The following is an 18715-nucleotide window of genomic DNA, read 5'->3' as shown; positions in this document are numbered from 1 at the left end:
AAAAGATCGAGAACGGGGGCCGGGTGGTGGCACACTCAGTTAAGCCCACATATCACCATGTCCAAAGATCCAGGTTCAAGCCCCTACTCCCTACCAGCAGGGAGGATGCTTCATGAACAGTGAAGCAAAGTTTTATTTCAGTCTTTCTCCCTCTCTATCTCTCCTCCCCTTCCCTCTCAATTTCTCTCTGTCCTATCAAATATGGGGAAAAAATGGCTGCCGGGAGCTATGGATTCATAGTGCCAGCACTGAGCCCCACTGGTAACACTGGTGGCAATTAAACAAAGAAAAAAAATCAAGACAAAGGTAACCAGGTGGCACACCTGACTGAGTACACGTTTTACCACACACAAGGACCTAGGTTCAATCCCCTGGTCCCCACTTGTGGAGTGAGAGAGAGAGAGTGTGTGTGTGTGTGTGTGTGTGTGTGTGTGTGTGTGTGTATGTGTGTATGTAGCAGTGCTGTAGGCACCTCTCTTGAGCTCTACCTCTGTCTCCCCTCCCCTCTCAATTTTTCTCTGTCCTATTAAATAAAGAGAGACAGGAAAAAGGAAAAGGCTGCCAAGGGCAGTGGATTCGTCACTCAGGCACAGAGCCCCAGCAGTAATTCTGGTGACAAAAATAAGTAACTGAATTGAATAAAAATCAGAGAGAAGGGAAGAAAGCACAGCACTTAAGTTTCCTTCAATGTGATGTGGACCAGGCTTTGAACCTGGGCGGTGTATATGGCAAAGCAGCACACTATCAAGTGAGATATTTTGCTGGCCCTTCATATAGAAGAGCCATGCTATCTAGCTCCCAACAGCAAGCCTACACATCCCGGGGCCAGCATTCATCTCAGTGGGCTATCCGGTCACCACAGGCAGCTCTGTTAGTCCTCTTGCCCCAAATAGAAAGACTCCCTGGGTGGCTCACTCCTTTCTAAGTGGGAAGGGACTTATTTCAGTCCTGGGCCCAGGGTGTCACCTGTGGTGTGGGGGTGGGGTGGGAGACCATATGTTACTTCTTACTCTGCTCCCTGGCTTCCCCTCCCTCCCTCTTCAATAAGCTGGTCACTAACCTCAACATAAGGCCTCAATTTTCCCACAAGGACTGAGTTTTGAGACCAGAGAATTCCTAACAATTTCTAAAATATACTGAAGACCAGGAAGGGAGGTAGTAGTTCAGTGGGTGAGCACAGAACTTGCATGCCAGAGGCCCAGGATTCATCCCAGCATCACATGTGCTACAATTGAGCAGTTTTCTGTCCCTTGCTCCCATAAAAATACTTTTTATATAAAATTAAATTCTTTGGGTGGGGGTAGGTAGTATAATAGTTATGCAAACAGACTGTCATGCCGGAGGCTCTGAAGTTCTAGGTTCAATTCCCCACACCACCATAAACCAGAGCTGATAAGTGCTCTGGTAAAAAAAATAAATAAAATAATAATAATAATAATAAATTTAATTTAATTATTAAAAAAAGATCAAGATATAGTAAGTCATCACTTAATATCTCCCATCAATTCTTGGAACTTGTGACTAAGTGGAATGATACATAAATAAAGCAAATTCTTGACTACCATAGCTCAGCACTGGCAGGGATATTTCCTCATAAATGTTATAATGAATGGTATTACTCAAGGACTCACTGTACTCTATCAAGTATAGAGCACATTCATACCATTATCTCAGCCTCAATCTCAGAAAGTTTACATGGGAAGTGATCATAGATTTCTTTTCATTCCAGACACCACACTTGGTAGTGGTAGGGACAGGCCTGGAAAACAGCCTTTTCCAGGATTCCACAAAGACCAATCACAGTCACTCGTACATTGAGGTTGACCAACCAGTTCCTTCCTTCCTCTTGTGGCTGGAGTGCCAGGGAGTTCGCCCCACCTCCAGGGACACTGACCTGCTGCTGCTCTGCACCCCTCAGCCTCACCTGGGGCCAGCTAACCAGTCTAGGTGTGTCCGAGAGAACGCGTGCTGAGCTGGGAGTCTGGAAGCCTGGTTTCTGCCCCACTTGCGTCTCTCAATAGCTCTGTGTTCTTGTCTTAGACATCTCTCCACAGCTGGGTTCCCTCAGAGGTAACTGGGGATGGTCCTCACTGCATGAGTCCTTGCAAAATAGTTGCAGATCACCTGAGGTTAGAATTCTTAAGAGCGAAACACACAGGGCCAGGCAGTGGTGCACCTGCTTGAGCGCACAGAATACAGTGCTCAAGAACTGAGGTTCATGCTCCCAGTCCCCATCTGTGGGGGGGGGGGGGAGCTTCATGAATTGTGAAGTAGTGCTAAGGTGTCTTTATCCCTCTCTTCTCTCTAAATTTCTGTCTGTTTGTCTGTCTCTACACACACACACACACACACACACACACACACACACACACACACACACAAATACACATTTAACCTAAGAGATGAAGCAGTGTTGTACTCTTAAGTATGAGGTCCTGAGTTCCATCTCCAGCATTACATGTGCCAGAGTGGTGGTCTCATTCTCTCAAAAGTAAGTAAATACGTAAGTTTTTGAAAGTGGAGCACACAATACAAACAAGAGGCAGTGTGGTTATGGGTAACTTCATCTGGACCCAGTCCTGGCCAACACTAACTGTGCCTGCCCCCTCAGCAGCCACCAGCCCCCTCATCAGGGATTTTTCCTTATCTGTCAAGTGAGGCTCATTCCCATCTAACCTGTGTGAGGGGTGAGACAGATGTAAAAAGATGTAAAAACACTAGGATAAGCACCCCACCCCAGATAGGTGTCACAGATACTGTCTGTAGTAATTACTGGGTAATTAAGAAAGAAGCATTACTCTGTCCATTCACACTCAGAAAACTGTAAGACTCCTTTTGAAGAGGCACGGGCTCTGCAACAAACAGCAGAACTGGATCTCTCCAGGGGACTCTTCCTGCTTAGGGCTAAACAAGCAGTTGGGGGTCACTGCTGTGTTAAGCTGGCTCTTCTCCAGGGACACCTGTCAGAATCACAGGGAGCATTTGGAACACACACATGCCTGGCCCACCTGCTCATGCTCTGATTCAGCAAGACCCAGGTGGGGTTTATATTTTTAGCAAGTGTCACAGGAGATTCTGATATGTTTCCCTGGCTGAGGGCCAACACCTAAAGGCTGCCAGTGGTCCTTGCCTAACCCTTACAGAAGAGTGCTTCAGTCACAGGTCCCTTTCCCCCATCATATAACCCTGCAACCCTGAATTTTTAAGTTGATAATTAAAAAAATATATATATCTGTTTGACAGGACAAAGAGAAATTGAGAAGGGAAGGAGAGATATAGAGGAAAAGAGACAGAAAGACAACTGCAGCACTACTTCAGGGCCTGTGAGGCCTCTCCCCTGCAGGTGGGGACTAGGGGCTTGAACCTGGGTCCTTATGCATTGTAACATGTGCACTCAATTGGGTGCACCACTGTCCAGCCCTTTAGTTGATAATTTTGTATGGCCTGCAAAGGATCTTATAAATATCCAAATGGTCCTTGGCAGAAAAAAGGTCCCCCATCCCTACTTTAGAGGGCACTTGCCAAAGCCTGGAGCTGCTGTCTCTTCCTGCAAGCCCTGCTCCTGTAAAGGAGGATCCTGGCACCTTTTAGCTATGAAACAGAAGACAGAGACCCAGGGCTGTGCTATGTTGTCCCATGTATGTTATGGGCTCTCTCACTGGACTGTGTGTGTACACTTATTCTCTGGTATCAGTGCAGGCAGAAAAAAGCAAACTCTGTAAGAATGCGTAAGTAGTCATATGGCAAGAGATGAAGACACAGGATTTTAAAATTAAGGTTGAAAAAATACCATAATAGCTTCCCCTCTTGATTTCTCTCTGTCCTATCTGACAACAATGACAGTAATAACAATAACAACAACAACAACAACAATGATAAACAACAAGGGCGACAAAAGGGGAAAATCAGCCTCCAGGAGCAGTGGATTTGGGCAGGCACTAAGCCCCAGTAACCCTGAAGGCAAAAAAAAGGGGAGTCGGGCGGTAGCGCAGCGGGTTAAATGCACGTGTTGTGAAGTGCGAGGACCTAAGTAAGGATCCTGGTTTGAGCCACCTACAGGGGAGTCCCTTCACAATCAGTGAAGGAGGTCTGCAGGCATCTCTCTTTCTCTCCCCCTGTCTTCTTCCCCTCCTCTCTATTTCTCTCTGTCCTATCTAACAACGATAACATTAATAACAACAATAAGTACAACAATAAAAAAAAAAGAAAGAAAAAGAAATACCATAATGGTTAATACAAAAGATTCTCATATGGGCCAGGTGGTGGCAGACCTGGTTAAGTACACACATTACAGTGCATAAGGACCCAGGTTCAAGCCCCTGGTCCCCACCTGCAGGGGAAAGCTTCACAAGTGGTGAAGCAGGGCTGCAGGTATCTCTGTATCTCTCCTCCTCCCTCTCAATTTCTGTCTCTATCCAATCATAAATAAATAAAAATGTTAAAAAAAAAAAAAAACATGTCTCAAGCCTGAGGTTTTGAGGTCTCAGATTCAATCCCCAGAACCACCTCCAGGCAGAGCTGAACAGAGCTCTAGGAAAGGGGGATGGGTGATGGGGAACAGACTATGGCAAAGTTGGTTTTGGGTGGAGGAGAGGACTAGAGAAGTGCCAAGAAATGGAAAAGGAAATGCCTGAATGTTCACTTGAAAATCGGACTTAAGGCAAATCCTTAGAATTGCTGACAAAAAAAAAAAAAATTAAAAATCTGGATATAGGCTCCTCTTGCCTGAGGAGACCAAGCTGCTCCCTGGAGAATGCATTCCATAGTAAAAGACCAGGAGGGCTGGGCACTCCACTAAGTACAAAGAGGCTCTGTTCTAGTCAGTGTCTGGTGCAGACAAACTTCCAGTTCTAACTCAACTTCTGCACTCTGATTTCCACTAGGTCTTTCCTAAAATTTGCATGTTAATGAGCTCATCTGCATTCCAGTTGGAAACTTACTCTTCCTTTCCAGAAGAGGGAGGGAACTATGTCAGGACCACACCCGATTCCGTGTCCCCAAGAGAAGTGCATTAAGCTAGCTGGCTGAAACAGGATGAAAAACAACAGTTTTTTGTGCCTTCTCTGTGTTGTACCCTAGAACTAACTACAGCAGCAAAGACCCAGCATAAGAACTTCTATTTCTCTTCAAAATTCATTTCTTCTTTCCCCCCCTGTCCTTGTTACTATAATTCAATTAAAAATCTGAATCTTACTCACATCATTAATTCCCAAAGCAAAAGCATACAATAAGAAAATGCAGTGCACAGCTGAATATTTATTATGTTCATTTCTGAGAGACTCAACTGCTCAGAAGGTTTAGACTTCAGACTCTTCATAGGAAACATCTGGCCGGGGCCAGGTAGTAGGTGGCACACCTGGTTGAGCACACATGTTACAATGTGCAAGACCCCCGGCCCCCACCTGCAGGGGGAAAGCTTCACAAGTGGTGAAACAAGTCTGCAGGTATCTCTCTGTTTCTCTCCCTATCTCCCCCTTCCCTCTTGTTATCTGGCTGTCTCTATCAAATAAAGATAATAATAATAATAAAAGAAACGCTTGGCCCACTGGCAGCCATTCACCCTCAGATGCTCATGCCCCAAGCAGAATGGTAAAAAACCCCAAGGCAACAAAAGGGGTGAGCCTATGGTGCAAGCCCATTTATAAGTCTCAGAGACTGATCCTTTAGGAAGGTCCCAGAGTCTCAGTGTCCCCACCCACCCCTAGTCACCTGACCCTGTGTTGTTTTTACTGTCCTTAAGGAAACAGCAAATGGAGTGGTGGTCTAGCTATGTAAAAAAGGATAACATTTATTGATCACTTACTAAACTACCAGGCATCTCAAAAGGGTTCACTGTGAATAGGGAAGGCAAGCCGTTGCACCCATGTCTGAAGCAACAGATTTTGTGCTGGAGTTAATTCCTTGAAATAATAAGGACATTAAGTACGTCTATATTTACCCTTCCCACAATACTTAGCTATATATACCTATAGCAGTTAATGATCCACAAAAAGGCATCAATTCACCTTGAGGCTACAGTGTTTATTTCCCATGTCAACGAAACTTAGATAACCAGGAATTTGGAAGATGCTACAGAAAGGATAAGATGGAACCTCTCCTCCTCTACTGCCCATTTTCAAGTCACTGATAATTGAACTAGGAGGAGTCAGGGACATCTCCAGCCTCTACCATCTCCAGAAGGTTTTTTGTTTTGTTGTTTTGCTTTTGGTCATTCCTGAATTGTGAAAGCTTCACAAGTCAGCAGCAAAAAAGACAAGCACCAAGTCCCAGGATGTCAGGCACTTACAAACTTTGTTGCTGAGTAAGCAAATACTGCAGTCGGTTCTTTAGAAGTGAGCAAACTACTGCAGAAACCCTTGAGGGAACTCCAAGGAGAGGGGGTCAGCTCCAAAGGGGAAACCGGAGCAAGTTTCGGCAGTCACCTAGACTGGGCAGGGCAAGGAGATGAACCAGTGCGGCAGGAGGGGCCAGCTGTTAACAAACACCCAGGACCCACACAGACCAGCTAAGAAAGCCAAAAGCTAGAGAAGCTTGTCCCCAACTTAACTATGGGGGGGGGTGGAGGGTCAGCTAAGGCTTATCAGCTGAACAGAAGTATGTGAGAAAACAAATCCTAGGCATCACCACCCTCTTCCCAAGAGGAAAGCCATCAGGGGAAACAAAAAATGTCCTATTCCACACCACAGGGTCTGTGGGTCCGTCAGCTTAAGCTCCTAAAGAGGCTGTCTATAGAGTGGGCCCCCAAAACCCAAGGCATAAACTCCCAGCAATGGGGAGGCACCCTCATATGCAGTTGCAACGAATGGTCTTTCTCTGGCCAAACTGACACTTTTTTTTTTTTTTTTTTTTTTTTTGATGTTGTATATAATCCTGTCCCTGCTGTACCAGGAAGCCATTTCACCCATCTGTCTGCGAAGATGATCCAATTTTGGTCCTTTTATCATTAATGCTTTTAGCAACTTTGTTCTCCTTCTACTGTAAGTACTTTTGAATCAACACACCCTGCCAGCCTTAAAGCAGAATGCTTAAAAAATATATATAAAGGTGGGAGGATGTGTAGCAGAAAGTTGCTTCACTAAAAATAACCCAAGCTAGGTGCAACTTGTTTTGTTTTCTAGACATTTATTTATTTGTAAAGTGCCTCCTCCCCCCTTTTCCGAAGGCTGGCAGAGGATGGAGTTGGGATGCTGTGGAGAGGCAGGAGGGCAAAGAAATCCTAAAGGAGCTCATGAAATCATTTGCTCCCCCACCCAGTTTTTTCCTGAGATGCAAGATTTCTTTGCAAAAGATAAGAACTAGGAAAGTTGGATGGCGGGCTGGGTGCCCAGAAAGAAAAGTCTGCCTTCCATGGAATGCAATCAAATTACACGGGGAGGGAGAGACAGACCCGTCCCTTGCTGGCTGGAGAATTCAGATTCTTCAGGGACTAATTTGAAGGACAAACCACACCAGAAAATAAAAACTTCCCAGAAAACCCAGCCAACACCAGCAACTTAACACCATCATGAAGCCAGCTGCGTGGCTCCCTGCTGTCGGCCATCGCCCCCTACCTTTGGCCTGGGTGGGTGGGTGAAACTCTGAGCTGATTTGCAAGAGGCCCCAAGGAGGCTAGCTCTCTCTCTCTCTCTCTCCTTCTCCCCCCCCCCCCCACCGAGGCCTGAGGAAGGAGCTCGGCTGGCCACAAAGGGAAGCCCTTCTAGTCATACTCCCCTGAGGAATCGTCCCTGGCTGGCACTGAGACTTCTTTCCAGGGATGAGGAGGCTGGAGTGAAATGGGAGGAGAGTTGGGGGTCTTTCTTGGGACAATGAGCCCACAGAGTTCAGTGATCTGCTGACTAAAGTGGCGTGTGTGTGTGTGTGTGTGTGTGTGTGAGTGTGTGTGTGTGTGAGTGTGTGTGTGTGAGTGTGTGTGTGTATGAGTGTGTGTGTGTGAGTGTGTGTGTGTGAGTGTGTGTGTGTATGAGTGTGTGTGTGTGAGTGTGTGTGTGTGAGTGTGTGTGTGTATGAGTGTGTGTGTGTGAGTGTGTGTGTGTGAGTGTGTGTGTGTATGAGTGTGTGTGTGTGAGTGTGTGTGTATATGAGTGTGTGTGTGTGTGTGAGTGTGTGTGAGTGTGTGTGAGTGTGTGTGTGTCAACACCAAAGCCCTGCAGACCTCCAGCAAGTACAGGCCTCGGCGAGTTCAGTCGCAGCCCTGGCCCTTCGCGGAGGGGGTTGGGGCGCAGGGACCGAGTTTGCTCCGAGAGTGAGCTCGCTCTCTCCCTTTCTCTCTCTCTCTCTCTCTCTCTCCCCCTCTCTCACTCGCTCGCTCAAGACCAGGCGGACCTAGAGTTCGGGAAGTTCTCCAGAGAAAATAAACACGTCAGCCTCGACTCCCCGCGGAAAAGTCTGCCCACTATTTCAGGCACAATCCTCAAGGCCCGATGAGGAACATGGTAAGGAGTGAGCTATTACCAAACTACGAGGGAACCCGTGCCCCCTCCCCGCCTCGCCTCCCCCGCGAGCCCCCCGATTTCCCGCGACCTCAGACCCCCACCCACCCCCCTGCATCAGCCACCTGACCCCTCGGGAAGGCGGGGAACCTGCGAGCCGCACTTCTCCCCCGCGCGGTCGAGCACCGTGGCGGGTCTGATGCCATCGGGTGCATTATGTAACCAGGGACACGGCCGCCGGGCGAAACAAACGCGGCTCTGTGTGCAGCCGCGACCCCGGGGAAGCGAGGAAGCGGGGAAGCGGGGCCGCCAGGCGGGCGGGCGGGGCGCGAGGCGCGGGCCTCGGCGCGGGCTGCTGTGCACAGCCAGGCGGCGGCCCCGCAGGCCCGGCCCCTCCCCCGCCCCCTCCCGGGGCCTGGAACTTGGTGCCGAGTCCCGCAGGACGCCCGCGCGACCCGGACCTGATAAGGGGGCGCTGGACCGCAGCCCCGGCTCCGCTCCAGCGCGGGGTCCCCTCCGCCGCCCCCACCCCCCCCCCCGAGCCCGGCGCCAGGGTGCGCCAAGTGACGACCCCACCCCCCAGCGCCGCCCCTCCGCCCCGCGGCCCCCGCCGGGTGACAGCTGCGCGGGGACGCCCCTCCCCCGCCCCCGCGAGCCGGGGGCCCCGGGCCGCGCAATCCCCGTGGGCTTCCGAGCGGCTGCCGGGCCGTGGGGGCGGGCGGCGGCGGGAGCCGGCTCGGGAATCTCCGAGCTCGGAAGTCCCGGGAGACTGGGGGCCCGGCCTCGGGTTCCAGGCGGTGCCGAGCCCCCTCCCCGCCCGGGGGCGACGCAAAGTTTTGGGAAGTTGTTGCCCCTACCTTGCTTGGTGAGCACCAGGGCGTCTTCCCTCCGCGCCTGGGTGATGATGGAGCCGTGTTCCATCTAACAATCCCGCGGGCCCGGGCTGGCTGGGCGGGAGGACGGGCGGGCGGGCCGGCGCGCAGGCTGGGCTGGGCTGGGGGGCCTGGGCGGGGGGCCCGCTCGGGCTCCGGCTCCCAAGTCTGCGCTCCCCACGGCTGTTCACATCCCTGCTCTCGTTCCCTCCCCGAGCCGGGAAGGGAGGTGGCCTGGATGGAGGGCGGGCGGCCCGGGCAGTGGCTACCCCTCGGTGCCCCCGGCCCCGATCCCCCGGCTGCAGCTCCGGGCTCCTCAGTTTGGGTCCAACATGGAGAATCCGGAGCGAAAACAAGAGGAGGAAATGGGACACGGGGCGGTTTCCAGGCTCCCCCCTCCCCTCCGTACTCCAGATAAACAACCCGCGGCTGCAGCGCCCACCCCCGCGCGCCTCCTGGCTCTCAACCCAGGCCTCTCCGTGGCCCGCCGGCGCCTCCCTCTCCGCAGCACTGTCCTAGGCCCTAGGACTGTGCACTTGGGAGCGGCCGGGGCTGCAGACCGTGCGGATCCTTGCTATTTTGTCACGGAAATAACGAATCCCCGAGGGGGGGTGGGGTGGCGGGCGGGCAAGCTGGCAGGGGAGACTTGAAACTGCTCCGGCACTCCGATTGGCCCTCTTCGGAAAGGGGGCGTGACCGCTTCTTACTATGCGGTGCGAGGACCCAACAACATTCCAGTCGCTATGGTCACGCCCCTGGCCACGCCCCCCCTCAGTGGCCTCCTCCGGGTCCCTTAGGCCACACCTCCTCCCCAACTACCTAAAAGGACGCACCAAAGCTCACGTTTTCCTATTTGGTGATGAGGTCTTCCAGTCTTTGCAGCTTTTCTTGGGTAAGGTGCAGGTTTAGCAGAGAAGCCCAACTCAAATAGGGCCAGCGTGGATGAGTTCAGGCAGTTTTCTTGCTGTTTGGTCCTCTGATCTGTACTCACTGTTTCACATGAAAGAGTGAAACTGGAAAGGGATGTGAGTGTGAAGGTGGGATTCAGGACTGCAGAGTATCTGAACTGGAACTGACCTCAAGTCTGACCCCGTACACTCCCTCCTTCAGCTGAGACATGAAATGCAGGGCTTTGCTCAAAGCCATTCACTTATTCTTATCCAGTTCCATCAACACACACACACACACACACACACACACACACACACACACTTTCCCAATCCTCACCCCACTCTAAGAAACTCAGCCTCAGTTTAGAGGTTCTGTGGATTCATGCTGTCTCCACCCAACCTGCCCTATCTATACTTTAGGCCCCCAGGCACCGTTCACTGACTTTGGCTCCTGGACTCTCAAAAGTGAGGGTACTGCCTATATATTTGTTCCTAAGAAAAAATGCTAAGCACAGAAAGGCAAGCTCCAGCTCAATATCTAGTCTTTTCCAGTGAACTACATCTAATCTTGAAAGGAAGGGAGCTGTTCAAGGCCAGGTTGTAGAGAGTGATGTAGGTTGAAACTGTACTGGGTGACTTTTGAACTACTTTCAAACCTAATAGTTTAATGCAACTCGCCCTGTCAAGGAAGAGACCTCCAGGAAAGCCAGGACTTCTCCAGTCCCTAAAGGGTGGGGGCAGCTGATGGGCCAGCTGCAGTTCACCACTGTATGACATGCTCTTGGGACTGAGGAACAAATAGGTCGCATCTTAACTTGCCAGGTACCGCAAACACCTTGCTCCCTACTGTCTTTCATGAGATTGTAATGTGTATGTGCCTTGTGCCTTAGCAGAGCTCACTTGTAACTGTTCCTTCTGCTCCTACACATGCATACACAAAACCTTTTTATATAACACCATTTTAATGGAAATGCTGTTTTTCCAAAAATGAAAGTAGCTGTTACAGAAGATGTGAATGATACTTATGTAACTTTGAAAACTGAGTTTGGGTAGATCCCAATTCATTAAGAGGAAAAAAAGATGAGTTCTCACATATCTGCCTCCCATTGTTATCAAAAGATGATTAGAATGATAGGATTGCCATAGAACTTCTGGGGTCTTGCGGCATCCTCTTGCCAAACCCATTCAGTTTCTGGAGGAGGAGGAGGACGGTGAACGAGGACTGTAAAGAGCCCTCTGCCCCGAGTTCTGTAGTATTGCATGGGATACTTCCTATCTCCACTTCCATTTCCTTATCCATACAAACAACCCCACCCCCTTTTATAATTTTATAGTACTTTCTACTACATTATAGATCTCATTTGATCTCTTTGAGACTGATAGAATAAATAGCATGCTTATTTTATAGATGCCCATTTTGCAGATGAGGAGACAAGATTCAGAACAGTTAAATAATTCACCTATGACTTCACAATACAATTGGAATTTGTCTTAATGCTTTAGAACTCCTATGCTTGGGAGACAGCCTAGTAGTTATGCAAAAGATTTTGATGTTTGAGACACTGAGGTCCCAGGTTCAATCCCTAATACCACCACAAACTAGAGCTGAGCTAGTTAAAAACAAAAACAAGGGAGTTGGGCTGTAGCGCAGCGGGTTAAGCGCAGGTGGCGCAAAGCACAAGGACCCGCATAAGGATCCCGGTTCGAACCCCGGCTCCCCACCTGCAGGGGAGTCACTTCACAGGTGGTGAAGCAGGTCTGCAGGTGTCTATCTTTCTCTCCTCCTCTCTGTCTTCCCCTCCTCTCTCCATTTCTCTCTGTCCTATCCAACAATGACAACAACAATAATAACTACAACAATAAAAAACAACAAGGGCAACAAAAGGGAATAAATAAATAAAATAAATATTTAAAAAATAAAAAAATAAATTAAAAAAAACAAAAACAAGTGCCTGGGATGTGGTACATTTAGTAGGGTGCTGGACTTGAAAGCATGAGGTACCATGTTCAGTTCCCAACATTCCATGTACCAGAGTGAGGCTCTGGTTCTCTTTCTCCCCCTATTTAGTGTTACTAAATAAGGACTATTAATAATAATAAAACACTAGAACTCTTGGCACTTTTAATAGTGCCTTTCTTATCAGATGAAAGAGAGATAAGGACCTACTCATTGTTTTCTCTTACTAAAAACTGCATTATCTCCTCTGGGAAGCCTTCCCAGAGAACTGTTTTCATAGTAGGGATTTGTAATCATTTACATCCTCTTTCAAAGCATCAGATTTTGCAACTGCTAGTTTTACTATTGACTTCCCAACCTGGATATGGACTGGAATGAGACTAGGAACTGTATTCTTCATTGTTGGGTCTATTTCTTAAATCTATCTATCTATCTATCTATCTATCTATCTATATGTATGTATATGTATATATTTTGGGGGCTGGGCGGTAGCGCAGTGGGTTGGGCACAAAACACAAGGACTAGTGCAAGGATCCTGGTTCCAGACCCGGATCCCAACCTGCAGAGGGGTAGTAGCTTTACAAGCGGTGAAGCCGGTTTGCAGGTGTCTGTCTTTCTCTCCCCCTCCTCTCCTGATCTCGATTTCTCTCTGTCCTATCTGGCAACAACAACAGCAATAACAATAAAAATGACAACAACAAGGGCAACAAAATGGAAAAATGGCCTCCAGGAGCAGTGGATTCATAGTGCAGACACCAAGCCCCAGCAATAACCCTGGAGGCAAAAAATATATATGAGAGAGAGGCCAGAACACAGTCCTGGCACACACACTGCTATGGTTTGACCTCAGGACCTTACATACCAGTCCTGTACTTGAACCTTTGTACCCCTCCCTGGATACATTCATTACTGATACTGAGCAGGCAATCTTTATGTTTTCCTACATGAGTTTTGACTTTCTGTCTTAGTGATCTTTTGCCCAGGGGTCTAGTGACCCACAGAAAGAAACACGTTTTATTTTATTTGTGAACTAACTGGTGAAAGTTTCATGGGGTAAGACTCATCCTTGCTATGTGCATGCATTTGTATTTTCTTTTTTAAAATGTATTATTTATGAGAGAGGGTTGCATTGGATCGACCTTCTCGTGGTGCGTCCCGTGAGTACCCATTCATTGGGGAAACTGACGATCCTTCCTAGCCGACTGAATCCACATGGATCCCAGTCACTTTCAAAGCCAGCAACAAGCAGCTCCTGACAGCTTTCAACCTGACGCTGTTGACTGGCTACGGAAGAAGGGCAAACGCTAGAAGAAGAATTTATGAGAGAGAAAAGAGAATAAAGACCAGAGAACATCACTCTGACATATAAGGGGCCAGGGAACAAATTTGGAACAACTTTGCAAGTTTTGTGTTCTTCCTCTGTACTGCCTTCCCAGTTAGTATTTCTCCTCCTCCTGCTTTTTAAAATTTATTATATTTTTTAAAGAGAAGGATGGGGGGGCTGGGAAGTAGCAGTGGGTTAAGCACACATGGTGAAGCAGGTCTGCAGGTGTCTTTCTATCTTTCCTCCTCTCTGTCTTCCTGTCCTCTCTCGATTTATCTCTGTCCTATGCATCAACGACAACAATAACAACAACAGGAAACAACAAGGGCAACAAAAGGGAAAAAATGGCCTCCAGGAGCAGTGGATTTGTAGTGCAGGCACTGAGCCCCAGAGATAACCCTGGAGAAAAAAAAAAAAAGTATCAGGGCACTGCTCAGCTCTTGTTTATGGTAGTGCTTAGGACTGAATCTGGAGCCTTGGAGCCTCAGGCATGAAAGTATTTTTGCATAACCACTATGCTATCTCCCTAGCCCTATTTCATTTTTTTAAAGATTTTATTTATTTAGTAATGAGAAACATAGCAGGAGAGAGAAAGAACCAAACATCACCCTGGGACATGTGCTGCGGGGGACTTGACTCAGGACGTCATGCTTGAGGGTCCAATGCTTTATCCACTGCGTCAACTCCCAGAACACCCCTTTTTTTCTTTTCTTTCTTTTTTTTTTTTTTTGCCTCCAGGGTTATTGCTGGGGCTCAGTGCCTGCACCATGAATCCACTGCACCATTTTTCCCATTTTTGTTGCCTTTGTTATTGTAGCCTTGTTGTGGTTATTATTGTTGATGTTCGTGGTTGGATAGGATAGAGAGAAATGGAGAGAGGAGGGGAAGACAGAGAGGGGGAGAGAAAGATAGACACCTGCAGACCTGCATCACTGCCTGTGAAGCAACTCCCCCCCTGCAGGTGGGGAGCCAGGGGCTTGAACCGTGATCCTTACACCCGTCCTTGCACTTTGTGCCACGTGCACTTAACCTGCTGCGCTACCGCCGACCCCCCCCATTTCATTTTTTAAAGATGCAGTTCATGACCCATTAAATTTATTTTACAGCTTACCATCAGGCTGTAACAACACTGTCTTCATCTCAGGTAAGCTATGGGTACCTTCTATGATTAGGGCTGTAGCTGTCCCTTTATAATAAGAAGGGTATATAAGAAGTGTAGTGGAGGTGGTCCTCAGAGCCTCTTGTTCTGACATCTAGCATATGAAAACAGATAGAGAGGGCTGGGCGGTGGCACACCTGGTTAAATGCATGTTTCTACACACAAGGGCCTGGGTTCTAGCCCCTGATCCCCTCCTGCAGGAGGGGGAGGTCTCATGAACAGTGAAGCAAGTACTGTAGGTCTCTCTGCTTCTCTATTTTCTCCTCCCCTCTTAGTTTCTCTCTGTCCTATCAAAGACAATATAGTCATCAGGAGAGGCAGATTCTTTGTGTAGGTACCAAGCCCTAGTGATAACCTTGGTGGAAAGAAAGATAAGGAAAGAAAACAGACAGGAACTCTACTAAGGGAAAGGGAGATAACATAATAGTCATGCAGAAAACTCTCATGCCTGAGGCTCTGAGTTTCCAGGGTCAATCCCAGCACCACCACCATAAACCAGAGCTGAGCAGTGCTCTGGTCTGTCTCTGTCTCTCATAGAATAAATGAAAGACGAAAGACATGTCTCTGATATCTGATTACTGTAAAAAATATCGACTAATCCCTAGCACTGCAAAAACGGTATCATCTGTTTTCCATCTACACCATGCCTCGGCCTCGCGTGAGCTTAATGTGCAGCTTGGCGGTACGAGAATCCGGCATGAAGCCCAGCCAGTCTATCTTGGCGTTACTCTCAATCGCACCCTGTCATTTCACAAACATCTCATAAAAACTGCAGCAAAGGTGGGCGCGAGGAATCACATCATTGCAAGACTGGCCAGCTCCTCATGGGGCGCGAGCGCTTCCACACTACGATCATCATCTCTGGCATTATGCTATTCCACTGCAGAATACTGTGCCCCAGTATGGTTCCGTAGCCCCCATGTCCACTTGGTTGATTCCAAATTATATTCCTCCATGAGGATAATTTCTGGAACCGTCCGTTCCACCCCGGTTCCATGGCTGCCAGTTCTTAGCAACATGGCCCCGCCAGATATTCGTCGGGATGCGGCATCATCTAAGTTCATTTCCCACGTCTACGCTCGACCGGACCTGCCAATATATGCGGATATCTTCGCCCACCCTGTTCAACACTTGACGTCTCGTCACCCAATCTGGTCCCCTATGCCTACACTGATCTTCTCTGTTCCAGACTCTTGGAAACAGAGTTGGCAGTCAGCTGAGGTAAAGAACAAACACCTCATCACAGACCCCTGCAAGCGTCAACCCGGCTTTGACCTTTGAGCATGTTATGATTGGGCCCTCCTCAATCGCTATCGAACAGGCCATGGCCGGTGCGCCGCTATGTTCCATCGCTGGGGAGCCAGAGACGACCCGAACTGCCCCTGCGGCTACAGACAGACTATGACCCACATAGTCAACGACTGCCACCACTCCAGATTCAAAGGAGGTCTTGAAACTTTACATCAGGCTCAACCTGATGCTGTTGACTGGCTACGGAAGAAGGGCAAACGCTAGAAGAAGAAGAATAGAATAAATAAAATATTAACGACAATAACAAAAGCAAAAACAAAAAGAAAGAAAAAAGAGACTCTCCCAACACCAGAAGCACAAGGATGTGAGTGGAGGCCATGGTGGAGGGGTCAGATGAAGGAAGGTCCTGGTGAGGACTTGGTGAGGACCTTTGCGCCTCTAGTGGCAGCTTTATTGGTACCTGGAAGCTCAAAACAGGCAGGCCCTGAGTTCTGGATGCCATGAACTTCTCATTGCTCTGCTCCCATCGCCCCCACAACTCTCTGGGGTCATGATAGACCACTTTCCTACAGTGAGGAGGCTGAGGAAAGTGAGGACTAGTGGATGTTCTACCTCCTGTCTGAACCAGCCTTGTTGCCTCCTGCCACCAGGTCCTGGGTCAATTGCAGGTTGTGTGACTTTGAGTCATTAGTTAGGTTTAAGGGTGATGGCTAAAACCAGGGCCCCCTAGGCATGCCTCCCTCTTCTAGGGACTCTGTGCACCTACCTGTTCCATTTCTTGACTTCACCTTGACCTCTGGTGGAGGAGGTTAGTGAGAAGCATTGGAAATAGCAGTCTCTACCCTACCCTCCAGTGCCAGAGCAGGGGGATAGTGCGGGTGGGGCTCACAGCAGTGGCTGTCCTTGTCATTCTCCCACTGAACTGGGTGTTCCCTGAACCACAGTTTAAGGAAGGAAGCAGAGCTGGAAGACCTTCCTCTGTGCAGGTTACACTGCTCCCCATGGTAAACAAATTCAAGACTGGCCCTAGGGGAGAACTTTCCTGACCCTCTGATGTCACTGAAATGTTTCATTAAATTTTTTATTATTATTATAGATGGAACACATTCCCTTTCTTGGTTTCTCTGTTAGTTTCTGCCTGTAGAAGCTCCATGCTGGCTTGTACTGTAACTGGAAATGTGGGGTGTCCGGCAGTAGAATTCAGAGCTCTCTGCCCTCCTGTCACAAAGGCCATGTGGTCCTAGCTTTGCTGCCTAGGTACAATCCTAGAGGTGAAGTGGGATGAGCTGAGGGAGACCCAGTGACAGAAAAGTGAAGGGGGTACCAGATGTTGGGGCCTAGGGAGAAGCTAGTGGCTCCGGGGATGGATAGCTGCCCGGAAACCTCACTGGGGCTTCAGATTTGTGATGATACATTCTGTAAAGTCTAGCTATGCTGATCATCCCTGCCCTGCTACTTTCTTAATTTCTTGATTTAGTTTCCTCATATTTTTAATTTAAATTTACTTCATGGGAGTCGGGTGGTAGAGCAGCGGGTTAAATGCAGGTGGCACAAAGCGCAAGGACTGGTGGAAGGATCCCAGTTCGAGCCCCCAGCTCCCCACCTGCAGGGGGGTCGGTTCACAAGCAGTGTAGTAGGTCTGCAGTTGTCTATCTTTCTCTCCCCCCTCTGTCTTCCCTTCCTGTCTCGATTTCTCTGTCTTATCCAACAACAATGACATTAATCATAACAATAATAACTACAACAATTAAAAAACAAGGGCAACAAAAGGGAATAAATACATTTAAAAAATATTCTTTAAAAAAAAAAGGAAACACTGATAAAACCATAGGATAAGAGGGGTACAATTCCACACAATTCCCACTACCAGAACTCCGTATCACATCCCCTCCCCTGATAGCTTCCCTATTCTTTAACCCTCTGGGAGTATGGACCCAGGGTCATTATGGGGTGCAGAAGGTGGAAAGTCTGGCTTTTGTAATTGCTTCCCCGCTGAACATGGGCATTGGCAGGCCTATCCATACTCCCAGCCTGTCTCTTTCCCTAGTGGGACAGGGCTCTGGCGAAGCGGGGCTCCAGGACACAGTGGTGGGGTTATCTGCCCTCTGGGCCAACTTTTTCAAACAGAAAATAAGAGGTAAAGCTGCAGAGGCTGGAGGTTGGGGGTGGGGTGTCCTATAAATTTCCTCCAATATTGTGAGGGCCAGGCTTGAACCAGGAAAAGCAAGGACACTATCCAAGTCAGCTGGCTTTGCTGGCCAAGACTGTTTCACATTGAGAGGTAGAAATAAAACGAGAGGGAAAGACATCTCAACACCAAAATTTCCTCCAATCTGGGGCGGGGGGCAGATTTGAATCTGAATGGGCAAGTCCCAGACCCAGGGTTGAGCCAGGGAGTTTGGTTTTTTGGAGTCACCTGGGGCGGACTTTCGAAAGAAGACATAAGCTGACTAGGCTTGATAAAATTCAGACATCCCTGTCCCCACTGCGGCAGTTCTGGTCTTCGACCTTCCCACCCCTCGGATATGTGCACTAGAGTGAAAGATAAAGACACAAGGAACGGTGAGTGATCTGGAAAGTGGCACAATTGGGCTCTCAAACATGAGGTCCTGAGTTCTATCCCCAGCACATGTACCAGAGTGATGTCTGGTTCTCTCTCCCCCACAAGTCTTAAACAAACACAAGACAAGGAACAGGGAGGTGGTGGTGTGCCCGCGGGTTCAAGCCTCCGGTCCCCACCTGTAGGCTAGAAGTTTCACAAACTGAAACACTTGGATCTCTCTCTCTCTCCCTTTCTACCTCCCCTTCCCCCTCTATTTTTCTCTGTCTCTAT

General features: G+C 48.7%; 1 protein-coding gene across 1 annotated transcript in view; it reads right to left on the bottom strand.

The window, feature by feature from the left end:
* CTDSP2 (CTD small phosphatase 2) overlaps positions 1 to 9867 on the bottom strand; it is a 29521-nt gene extending 19654 nt beyond the window's left edge. The window contains exon 1 of the mRNA XM_007516660.3: positions 9287 to 9867. Within this exon, the coding sequence (XP_007516722.1) occupies positions 9287 to 9350 (64 nt within the window). The 5' untranslated portion in view covers positions 9351 to 9867. The remainder of the gene's footprint in view (positions 1 to 9286) is intronic.
* Positions 9868 to 18715: the final 8848 nt, after the last annotated feature.

This window comes from Erinaceus europaeus, chromosome 7, assembly GCF_950295315.1.
Source record: "Erinaceus europaeus chromosome 7, mEriEur2.1, whole genome shotgun sequence".
Lineage (NCBI taxonomy): Eukaryota > Metazoa > Chordata > Mammalia > Eulipotyphla > Erinaceidae > Erinaceus > Erinaceus europaeus.
Note: the sequence above shows the minus strand (reverse complement) of the source record. Positions and strands in the feature narration are given on the sequence as shown.